General features: G+C 49.1%; 1 protein-coding gene across 1 annotated transcript; it reads left to right on the forward strand.

Annotated features, from left to right (window-relative positions):
* The first annotated feature begins 5,932 nt into the window (after positions 1-5,932).
* On the forward strand, positions 5,933-10,143 carry LOC116949363 (neurexophilin-1-like). Its single transcript, XM_032966603.2, has one exon. The coding sequence runs from the start codon at positions 7,154-7,156 to the stop codon at positions 7,895-7,897; it is 744 nt and encodes a 247-aa protein (XP_032822494.1). The 5' UTR covers positions 5,933-7,153; the 3' UTR covers positions 7,898-10,143.
* Positions 10,144-12,005: the final 1,862 nt, after the last annotated feature.

The raw sequence follows: 12,005 nt of genomic DNA on the forward strand, positions 1-12,005 counted from the left end.
CAGTAACACCGTAATTGGAGCTGTTTTGTCTCAGGTTGTCAATGGTGTTGAGAGTGTTGTTGCATACGGCAGCAGGGTGCTGTCTCCGGCCGAACAGCGATACTGTGTCACGCGCCGGGAACTGTTGGCTATCGTGGTTTTTGTGCAACAGTATCGCCCCTACTTGTACGGTAAACACTTTAAGATGCGCTTTGAATACGCAGCGCTCCAGTACTTGCTGCGTGTCGACCAACCGTTAGGCCAGCTATCACGCTGGCTGGAGGTCCTTCAGGACTACTCCTTTCAAGTTACTTACCGCAAGGGTTCTCGTCATATGAACGCCGACGCCCTGTCGTGATTTCCAACAAGCGAGGGGTGCGCATGCTTTTCGGGCTCCGGATGCTGTAAATCAGCTAATGTGACCTTGCCCCTTCACCTCGCAGCGTCGGCCGAGGCTGTCACAGTCGAGGCGGACGGCAGTTCAGCCGCACGGGACGCTGTCATTGGGTTGGACTACGAGGAATGGGGATGCCTCCAGGCGGAGGACGCTTCACTGCTTAAATTACGTCGTGTCAGAGACACTAATGTGGGCACGGATTGGCGCAGTGTTGCCTTTGTCATTCTTTGGGGCGGCTTGCTCATGCATTGGGACGGGGGTCTGCGCCGTTATAACATTGTCGTGCCCACTGCCCTTCGAAGCAGGGTTGTTTGGGCTGTACACGAGCGTCTCTTGCACCTGGGCATGCAAAAGACGCTGGCCACACTCAAGTTATATTTCTTTTGGCCCGCCATGGCTGAGGATGTCGCTAATTTGCTCAAAGGTTGTGTGCAGTGTGCACTGCGGAAGCCGCCGGCGAAACCTTGTTGCCCACCATTACAATCAATTCAGGTTTCACGTGTTAACGAACTTGTTGCTCTGGACATCTTTGGTCCGTTTCCCACTACCCCTGGGGGAATAAGCTTGTGGGAGTCGAGTATTTTTCACGCTGGCCCGTGGCCTGGCCGCTCCCCAACCATTCCTCAATGGTTATGTAATGGGCAAGGGTGCTCCCGAACGTCTTTTGACCTATCAGGGCAATCATTTTTCTTCTAAATTGTTGCGTGAAGTTTGCGATTTGTTGGGCTCGAAGAAAGTACGCACGTCACCGTACCACCTGCAGACGGTTGGCATGGTTGAGCAGCTGCATAGGACTCTGACCTCTATGTTAAGCCATCAGGTCAGTGAGTCCCAACTCGATTGGGACTTACACATCCCTGCAGTCCTGGCCGCTTATAAGATGGCCCCTCACGCATCCACCAGCTACTCACTGTTTTTTTTAATGCATGGAAGGGAACACGATCCCCCGATTGATGTTCAGTTACAAGCCGCACCCAACAGGGCTAAATCTAAGATTTCGGACTCTTTGCGCTTCACCCTTCAAAAGCTTTCCGAGGCATGGGAAGCTTCCAGGGTAAATTCCGAATCGCGCCAATTAGCCAATGAGCGGCTTAAGGCGGTTCGTACTTCTACGCATGAGTGGGTACCTGGGGACAGAGCCTGGTTGCACTGTCCACAGGTACCGGTGGGTACGTCGCCAAAAAATTTCAAACCCTGGAGAGGGCCGGTTGATGTCATTCAGGTTGTTCGGCCGCAGTATGTCCAGATCCGCTTGGGACGGCGGAGTTGGTTCGTACATCCCTCTCGCCTGAAGCCATTTATTGCTCCGTGTGAGTTCGTATCATCTCCATACTGCAGGGGCTGAGTGTCGAGTGTGTCCGACGAACCGGGGTGTGTACCCGCTGAGGTTGGTCCTCAGCGGAGTGATTTTGTTCCGTCCTCAGGTGCCACGTGCATGACGTCTCCCAGGCAGCCGCCTGTGCCGGCTTTGCTGGCTTCGGACGAGGAGGACCCGTCTATCCGGTCTACTACTCTTCGTGGGGAGCTGGGTTCGCGGGACATGTGCATATTCTCCCCTGGACCTCCAGGGTGAGCGAGCCCACCTCCCCTGGGGGCCCGGCAACACGGACTTGCTCAAAGACTCGGTTTTCATGATCCCCATGCAAACACGTTGCCACACTGTCAGTTGCTTATCGCGCTCGTTGGGTCATGGCGGCTATTGGCTGAACCTAGCCGTTATTGTTCTCATGGGCGTTGTTATACGCTGAAGGTGGGAGGTGTTGGTGAGTACAGGGATTCCGAGCGTTCGCGTGTTTTCGTTTTTTATTTCTCTTCTCTCGCGTTATTGTTCGGGCTTCCGCCCTCTTTCCCCGTTGGTTATGTATATTTGTTCATAGTGTAATTATTGTATACGTGGTTTGGGTATTTATTGGTAATTGTTCGCCCTTTTATCGCTTTACTCACTTGGTTCGTTTTAAGGGGGTAGTTGACAGCCGGGACGGCTGTGTGCTACGAAGGGGGGGGGGGGGGGGGGGGTGATGTAGTGACATCGCGGATGTCACTGTATGGTGGCGGCCCTAAAGGGGCATGGCATCTGATGTACTCACATTGCGGACATCACTTATGCAGCAGCATCGCAGATGTCACCAAGTATTGCCGGCTCTAGCGAGGCACGGCGTGCGACGCACCATCATCACGGACACTCCGTAAGTGGGTGTAGTACCAGCCCTAGTGAGGGCTCGGTGAGAACTGGGATAGCGCAGTGGCACCACGCGTGGCGTGCAGTGATGTCTCCCACCGGACGGAGTGGGAGAGTATCAGCCCAGGGACAGGGTTACCCTGGGCCATGGCACTCTGGTTGACCCCGAAGAAACGTGACCGGTAGAGTCTACAGGGGGGGCCCCAGGTGAGGGCTAAGGGGTGGTCACATGTCCGGGAAAGTTGTCTCAAGAAGAGTCGAGAGAGAGCCAGAGCTCTCTCGAAGGTGGGCGGGGCCAAGGGCGGAGCCGGCCCTAACCCGGGAGCATATATGCCAGGTCCCCGTAGGGGCCGGGGTTGGTTGTTGTTAGCGTCATCTGAAGATCTACGTTCTACGTCCAGAAGAGTCTCCAACACGTGGTCCGGAACCCGAGCCGGGGTCCAGTCCATTGTAGCTAACTCCCAGTGTGTTAGTGTAGTTAGCCGGGTCGTTCACCGCCCTAGGCTGTTATCTGGTAAAGGGGCAGCTACCCCTTTGTGTATTCGTCTTGGTGTAATAAATGTGTTGCCTCTAAGAAGTAAGTCTGCGACTCAGTTGGACCCACTACAGAAGTACCACGACCTCAATAACGTCCCTCGTCATCGCTTGAAGTCACATAAGCCCTTCTGGACCCGTGCGCTTAACCTTCAACGATGCGAGATCAATCCCAATTAAGCTTGGAGAGCTAAATGTAGTTTAAAACAACTCACAAACAAACACCTTGTGAAAGACCCAATGCAAAAGATTCCTTGGCTTTGTTCTTCCACGAAGCTCATGGTCCACAATAACTCGTATCCATTGCACAAACTATGGCAGATGTGAATACCTGATGCACAAATGAAAAATAAACTCTCCAGTGTGCGACTGTGATCATTCAGAAAAGACCGTACAAAATATATAATAACGCAATGCCCGATCCACAAATATACGAAGGAGACATTGCAGCGAAAACACTCCGCTGCTCCTGACGGGGTTATCTGGCTTAACCACCTCAATGTGAAATTGTAGTTGTTGCTCTGCATCTACATCAGTCATACGAAAGAAGAATATCCTCGCAAGAGAGGCAACATCGTTTCACGTATCTCAATGAGTATATTGAATACTCTTTAGTTCTTTCAGTAAAGTCACGTAGGTATAAAATGAAATAAATCACGACATTTCGGGCGCAACACAAGCGTCCATCATCAGGTGGGAAAGCATGGTCTGCTGCTGAGGCAGACTGCTTTAAAAGGTTTGAAATGGGTGTAGCTCAAGGCCGCTCTCCTATCTTACAGTTACATTCTAATTTCTCACATTAACATCACTAGCCCCGGCCACTTCTTTATAACCCTTGAGCTACACCCATTTCAAACCTTTTAAAACAGTCTGCCTCAGCAGCAGACCACGCTTTCCCACCTGATGACGGACGCGTGTGTTGCGCCCGAAACGTCGTAATTTATTTTATTTTCTACCTACGTGACTTTACCGAAAGAACCAAAGAGTATGGATTCCTGCAGTCACGAAAGCCTCAAATCAAGATTATTTAATCTAGATTATTTAATCTAGATTTGAAGCTTTCGTGACTGCAAGGATTCATACTCTTTGTTTTTTTGCAGCTATCTTGCTGTGACTGTTCCACCTGAAGACGGAAGCTTGTGTTGCCTCCGAAACGTCGTGATTTAATTTAGTTTTCTTTTATTTTAAATTTTGTTTTACCTACGTGACTTTACCGAAAAAAGCAAAGAGTATCATTTAATCTCTTGGATAAACAAAGGGTAACATCAATTCTTCTTTTGCACCGTGTTTGAAAAAAACAGCAGGCTACAATTGTATATTTTATTTTATAAGATATTCCACTGCATCTGGGATGGTAGCCGAGTGGAGGCTGCTTGTTATCTGTGGTATGCCCAATACACCACCAGGATGTGTGCGGTGTATTGGGCAGTCACCTGCGGTATGCTTGGTTGATTGACGATTGACGTTGTGCACCGTGCCGAATGTGGCTCCAATGCACGTGGCATGGGGAAAAAAAGAGCAAAGAAAATTGAAAGGAAACATTAAAAGTCAGATGAAGCTTCACAAAGGGACATGCTCCAGTTATGAGCATGTGTGTCAGCTGCCAATAGTCTCGGTCAAACCGTAACACCTGGGTCTGTCCCATGACCTCCTGTCAGCAAGCTTTCCACACTTAATTTGGCTTCAAATTGCACGTAGCCTGGTACAAGGGGCCGTGGTGGCATCACCGTCACTTAGTGGCTGCTCAATCTAAGGCAACTTCTCATGGAGAGTCCTGCAGCTCAATCAAGGGGCAACAGCGACATCGTTAGACTGTTTTATGAGGACCCGGTGTGTTGTTATGCTGCACCAATGTGGTACCGCCAATACATCCAAATGCTGTAAGTAATGTACTTCGATAGTCACCAAGCACACACGCGTACACGTAAAAGCACAAACACAGGTACGCAGCCATGCCACACAAACCATACAAATGCACACAAGCAGAGGCACAGACATCACGAAAACGGATTAGGTAAGCAGAGCACACCCACACCGATAGCCAGACCAAACAGCTACATCAAGGCACAACATGCACATCCACCTTATAGCCTCAACAGACTTTTGGGGCAAGTGCTGTCAGCGAGCACCGATGAAAACCGGCATGGCACACGAGGGGGTTGGTCGTCAACACCACGCACGGCCGCCTTTGTATTCCTATCAGCGATGCCCTAGGGGAAGCCCATAACTGGTTAAGATATTTGTCGCTGATGAATGAGCGGGAATTGAACCCCGATCGTCAGGTTCATAGCACAGTGCGCTAACCGCTGTGCCACCACTCCTCCTACCCGCGCAAGACAAAGATCACCCGTGTAGCCTTAACAGACTGTTGGGCCAAGTGCTGTTAGCGAGCACCTATGAAGGCTGGCACGGCACACGAGGGGGTGGGTAGCCATGACCACGCCCGGTCGCCTTTGTCTCCCCAGTGGCGATGTTTCTACACACCGCACCAGGTACTCATTTTAGGCTGAGTCGACCTAGGGGAGGAAGTCCCGGACCGTTTCAGATAACCATCACTGATGTTGGCCGCGAGCGGGCATAGAACCCGGGTCTCGTCGGGTTCGTAGCGCACAGCGCGCTAGCCGCTGTCCCACCACTCACCCCATAGCCGCGCATGCATGCCCGTTCACATTGAAACGCAGTCGCTCACGCACGCATCTCCGCACCAATTTGTTACGCGGCGCCCCGGAGAGAGGCCAATTAATTGTTGAAGACGAGCCGGGCGGAGGGGGCTGGGCACGTGGTTGTTTCTGGAGGTGGTGAGAGTGGTGGAGGGATCGTGAGCGAGCGCATGGGAGCAGACAGAGACGCTGCTGGAGAGGCGTTGGAGGCATCGGCGCTGGACGGAGCGACCCCCATCCCATCGCTGCCCTCACCCCGAGAGAAGCTCCTGGGGGGAGGGGGGGGGGAGGAGGCGTTATGAGATAACGCTCTCAACCTGAAGACGGTCGCTTGTTGTTGCGATCGAAACGTCGTGATATATTGGGGTTTTTTTCCCCACCTCCGTGACTTTAACGAAAGCACCAAACAGTAGAACGCTGGAAGGTGAAGGAGCCGCACGCTGGAGTTGGCGTGAGGACAAAGTGGGCAGCGCGTAAAGCCCTCTAGCCCCCACCCGTGACCTCGACCCCTGTCCACGTGCGATCTATCCTCTCTGCCGTCAACTCGGATCGGAAGGGGGGCAGTTCGATGACCATGTGCACCCGGAGTCGGCGTCTTTGGCGTATCGCTGTGCTGCTTCTCATCTTCTTCCTGCTGCTGCAGCTGCTGCTGCCCGTAAGTGCCCGAGGGGGTGGTTGACACCTTTGCAAGGCACCTCAAGCCACCCCTTGCTACCCAGATGCCCCCCGTGTTGTCGCGACATTGATGCTAAGAGTGAGACGTTTCGGTGCACGCGAGGTTCAAACTGAGACCCCCGCATGTATCCATAGCTCTCGTATTGGTGAACATTGACGACGATTGCTGAATAATGCGAATGACAATTATTGTTATGTTATGATGATGGTGGTGGTGGTGATTCGTTATGTTTTAAGAGAATGGTGAATGATGATTGACTGATGATAATCGTATGTGGTTGATGATGATGATGACGACCGCGTTTGCTGTAATCTGCACAGACGAGGATCCTCGTGAGTTCGAGTCTCGAGTCCCGCGGGGACCCTGGCTGGGTCTCCCAGCCCTGCGGGACACACAAAGGGAACTTCAGCGCCTCTTGCGTGGAACACGTGCCCTTGTTACTGATATCAGCATCGGCAGCACTAACAGTAGCAGAATCAGGGTTATCATCACTTGTAGCAACTGACGATTTATCAGCAACAGGATCATCAGTTGTAGTAGCAGCAGCGACAGCAGATGGGTCGCCATCATCGGCAACCCTATCGGCAGCAGGAGATAAAATAACATCTGCGGGGCGAGCAATAGCAACAAAATCATCATCAACAGCGCTCGTAGCAGCAGCAACAGAATCATCACCATCATCAGCAGCAATTTCATCAACAGCGTCATCGTCATCAAGTGTCATCTCGATGCATCGACGGCGGCTCCGAGCGGTGCACGTGCACGGATTCAGTCAGGGTGCAGGTTCCAGCGCCGCTCCTGATCCAGGCGGCAGACCCCGAAAGCTGTTCAGCTGGGGGGACTTCAGCGCCAGCATCCGCACGTCCCGGCTCCAGGTGCTCATCACGGCGAAGATGGTGGACCACGGCAACGGCTCAGTGAGCGTGCACTTTCGGCACAACGCCACGGGCCGAGGCAGCGTGTCGGTGAGCCTCGGGCCGCCCACAGTGCCGCTGTGCCTCACCCCTCACAGACCCCTCACAAGCCAGTGGCGGCAGCAGCAGCAGCAAGAGCGGCAGAATCATCAGCAGCAACAGCAGTGTAGCGACAACCAGCAGTGGGGTCATAACCAGCAGAACCAACAGCAGCAGCGGGCTGAGTCAAAGGCGCCCAGGGACGGGGAGCCTTTCCGCTGCCGTGTCGAGTACGAAAAAGTGGATCGAGCGCTGAAGAGCGTGCCCTGCGCCCAGCCACGCAGGTCGGGCCCTGCCAGTTTGAGTCCCGGTCCTGGTCTAGGTCCCGGTCACAGTGCTGGTTCGGTTCCCGGTCCGGGCAGCTCTTGCTACCGCGAGCAGGTTCAGAGCCACGTGTCGTGGATCTGCTCGAAGCCGATCAGCGCCTTCTGTATCTACGTCGCATTCCAGGGCGCCAACTACCGCCTGGCACACAAAGTCTGCCCGGACCTCCACATGGTGCGTACGCCCAGCGGATGAGCAGCGTGGGGTGGGTGGTGGATACAGAAGGTGGACGGGCAGCAAAGGTGACGAACAGACCATGCTGTATATTTATAATTGTCAGAATGTAGCCCAATTAATTGAAAATGTCGTATTTCGACCATTCAGCATAACGTATATGTGTTAACTACCCATGTCGCAAAAAATAACCGGACTATGAATATACGAAAGAGAGTTGAATAGTTTCAGTGTTATTCGAGGTACATTTAATTTAATTATATGCATTATATGTATAAGTTTGTTGTGAATATTAGATTGGTACTTTCTCTCTGTTTCAGCAGAAACCTCATTTTCTGATATAATCAGTCCGCCCATTCACCCGACTTAATGCCATTAGATATTTTTTTAATCTCTTCTTTAAAGTAACGTCTACAACTAGCTAAACCAAGGAACCTTGCAGAACTTAAACATCGCATTATTGATGATGCCGTGTCATCATCCATCCCTACAGCGGTCTTGTAAAATGTGTTCTCAGTGTGAACGCCGAATTAGATTGATGACACTGAATGATGGACTACATTTAGAAGTTTATTCAAAAATTGAGAACATCTCATCAATACCAGTATTTCGAATTACATTTCATATGTACTCATATTAAATTTATGTCAGTATTTACAATTACAATTAAGCTATTCAATGTTCTTTTTGGTATATACATTTCCGGACACCCTGTAAATTCTTCATATATCTGTCTCTCCACTTCAATCATAATTCTATCAGCAGTGATACAAAACAAGCAACATTTTCCGACAACATCTGACAGTTCACCAGCATTCATTCAAGCGAGCGTGACTCTGCTTTGCCACTGTTTGTCAACACCATCTGACAGTTCACCAGCATTCATTCAAGCGAGCGTGACTCTGCTTTGCCACTGTTTGTCAACATCGGTTCAGGATTGCATTTGCTTTTACAGAATCAATGTTGCAGAAAGTATATGCACGCCCAAAAGGTCGTGGAGATGACAGGTTGTGTAGGAAGAACGTTTTATTGTTTACGTGGAGAGACGCATATATGCAGAATAATTTTATTTTATGGAGCTACAGTAATACCCCGATTTACACCCTCCCGCACTTTCGCTATAATGTACTCAACTCATTGATGCCCAGTCCCATTAAGCGTACCGTGGTACCTCGCCAAAATGTACTCGAGATTTACGAACTTTACTGCAAAGACTCTTTGTTGTCCTTCCCCCGCACCTCCAATTAGCACAGTAGTGTCAGTGAGACGGAGACGAGGTTTGTAGAGGCACCTTCTTTATCATCATTAGACCTCCTTTGCCAGTACCAAAATGTAATAATAGGGTTTTCCCCTTTTTTCTGGCAACAAACCTGAAACCTTTTTACAAGGATTCATGTCTTCATTCACCACAATACCTGCAGTCAAAACGCAAACAAAAAACATACTATGATAATATATGCATTGTCCTTGAAACTGATTGGTCCACACCAAGGGACGGCTTTCTTTTGAGCCTCGACCCAATTGGTGCTCGACCACATGACGCCAAAAGGCATACAGCTCAAAGACAATGCACTATCAAAGTAATGCATTTTGACTGCAGGTATTGTGGTTAATGCAGACATGAATCCTTGTAAAAAGGTTTCAGTTTTCTTGCCAGAAAAAAGGGGAAAACCCCTATTATGGCACCTTCTTGATTGAACAAACATGATCTCGCCTGCCCACTCGACAGTCGCTAGCCTATACACAACACCAGCCATCTAACATCAATGGCGCTGACCGAGACAGCTAACAGGCTATCCAGCAGCGCAATATCGAGTGAAGACGGAAGTCGACGATGGCGATGAGACGACAGCAACGTGACGATCCAATCCCCAAAACCGGCAGCCTCAAGCTCCTGCTCTCGTACCCTTTTATGCTATCAGCGCGGCCTGGCTCCGCCCTGGCCGCGCCTCCCTTCTCGAACTCACTAGCAGATTCCCAGATCATCCGCCCTGCCGACACACCCGTGCATATGCTCACCGACGTGTGTACTGTTTGTCCACCACAGTTTCTGCTGCTGGACACCAGCCAGCGCTATTACACTACACATAAATACACAAGAGACCCAACATTGTTTACGCTACACGGTGACATTCACGTGCCAGATGTTGCCCTAACATTCGCGTCCCTGACTACAGGAGTCTCTTTCTGGTGACTATTTTTTATACAAGTGTAAACATTTTTTATATGATGAACAACTAACGTTACCTATAAACGTCATTTTTGTCTGTCTGCCTGTGTCTCTGTCTGTTTCTGTCTGTCTGCGCACGCCTTACAAAGCTTTTAACTGACAAGCTGCTGGGTTTACGTTTCAACAAAGTACATAGATACAACACACTAAGCCCCCCCGCACGAAAATGTGCTATTTGTTTTGCCCTCGGGTCAAATGTAAACTAATAAAATCACTCTTTATAATAATTTATTATTACATTTTGATTTAAAGCTTTCGTGACCGCAGGGATTCATATTCTTGGTTCGTTCGGTAAAGTCACGTAGAAGGGAAACAATAAAATAATAAAATATATATTAAACAATAAAAGTTCTCACGACGTTTCGACCATAACACAAACGGTCGTCATCAGGTGTGTCGGTTTGCATAAATTTATTTATTTTTAAACGGTGTATTTATTTATTTAAAACGTCAGCGCCACGCGCAGCGATTTGGCAGTTTATTTAGAAGGACTAGTCCATCTATGTTCTGAAAAGAGGAGGGGGGAGAAGAAAGAGCTAAGAATATGAACCAATAATAATTTATTATTACACAAAGCACGCATCTGCGCATGCGCGGAAATGCTGACTCGCGGTTGCCCCGAGCAATGCACACCACCTCACTGAGCCGCGACTGGAGAGAGAAGCACAACACTGATGTAAATCCTGAACAGTGTGATGTTCTCTTGTCCCCCTCCCCCACCCAATGTGTGCAGTTACTACTGTTTAGTCGGTAGATACCACTGTAGAGTCGGTAGATACTACTGTAGAGTCGGTAGGTACTACTGTACAGTCAGTAGATACCACTGTAGAGTCAGTAGATACTACTGTAGAGTCAGTAGATACTACTGTAGAGTCAGTAGATGCTACTGTAGAGTCGGTAGATACTACTGTAGAGTCGGTAGGTACCACTGTAGAGTCAGTAGGTACTACTGTAGAGTCAGTAGATACCACTGTAGAGTCAGTAGATACTACTGTAGAGTCAGTAGATACTACTGTAGACTCAGTAGATACTACTGTAGAGTCGGTAGTTACTACTGTCGAGTCGGTAGATACTATAGTAGAGTCAGTAGATACTACTGTAGAATCAGTAGATGCTACTGCAGAGTCAGTAGATACTACTGTAGAGTCAGTAGATACTACTGTAGAGTCGGTAGATACTATAGTAGAGTTGGTAGGTACCACTGCAGAGTCACGAGACACTGCTATAGAGTAAGTAGATACTACTATAGAGTCAGTAAATACTACTGTAGAGTCAGTAGATACTACTGTAGAGTCAGTAGATACTACTGTAGAGTCGGTAGATACCACTGTAGAGTCGGTAGATACTATAGTAGAGTCGGTAGGTACCACTGTAGAGTCGGTAGATACTACTGTAGAGTCGGTAGATACTATTGTAGAGTCAGTAGATACTACTGTAGAGTCAGTAGATACTACTGTAGAGTCAGTAGATTCTACTGTAGAGTCAGTAGATACTACTGTAGAGTCGGTAGTTACTACTGTAGAGTCGGTAGATACTACTGTAGAGTCGGTAGATACTACTGTAGAGTCAGTAGATACTACTGTAGAGTCAGTAGATGCTACTGTAGAGTCGGTAGATACTACTGTAGAGTCAGTAGTTACTACTGTAGAGTCAGAAGATACTACTGTAGAGTCAGTAGATACTACTGTAGAGTCAGTAGATGCTACTGTAGAGTCGGTAGATACTACTGTAGAGTCAGTAGATACTACTGTAGAGTCAGTAGATACTACTGTAGAGTCAGTAGATACTACTGTAGAGTCAGTAGATACTATTGTAGTGTCAGTAGATACTACTGTAGAGTCAGTGGATACTACTGTAGAGTCAATATATACTACTGTAGAGTCGGTAGTTACTACTGTA

Source organism: Petromyzon marinus, chromosome 2 (assembly GCF_048934315.1).
Source record: "Petromyzon marinus isolate PM22_M1 ecotype Great Lakes invasive population chromosome 2, UKy_Petmar_22M1.pri1.0, whole genome shotgun sequence".
Taxonomy (NCBI): Eukaryota; Metazoa; Chordata; class Hyperoartia; order Petromyzontiformes; family Petromyzontidae; genus Petromyzon; species Petromyzon marinus.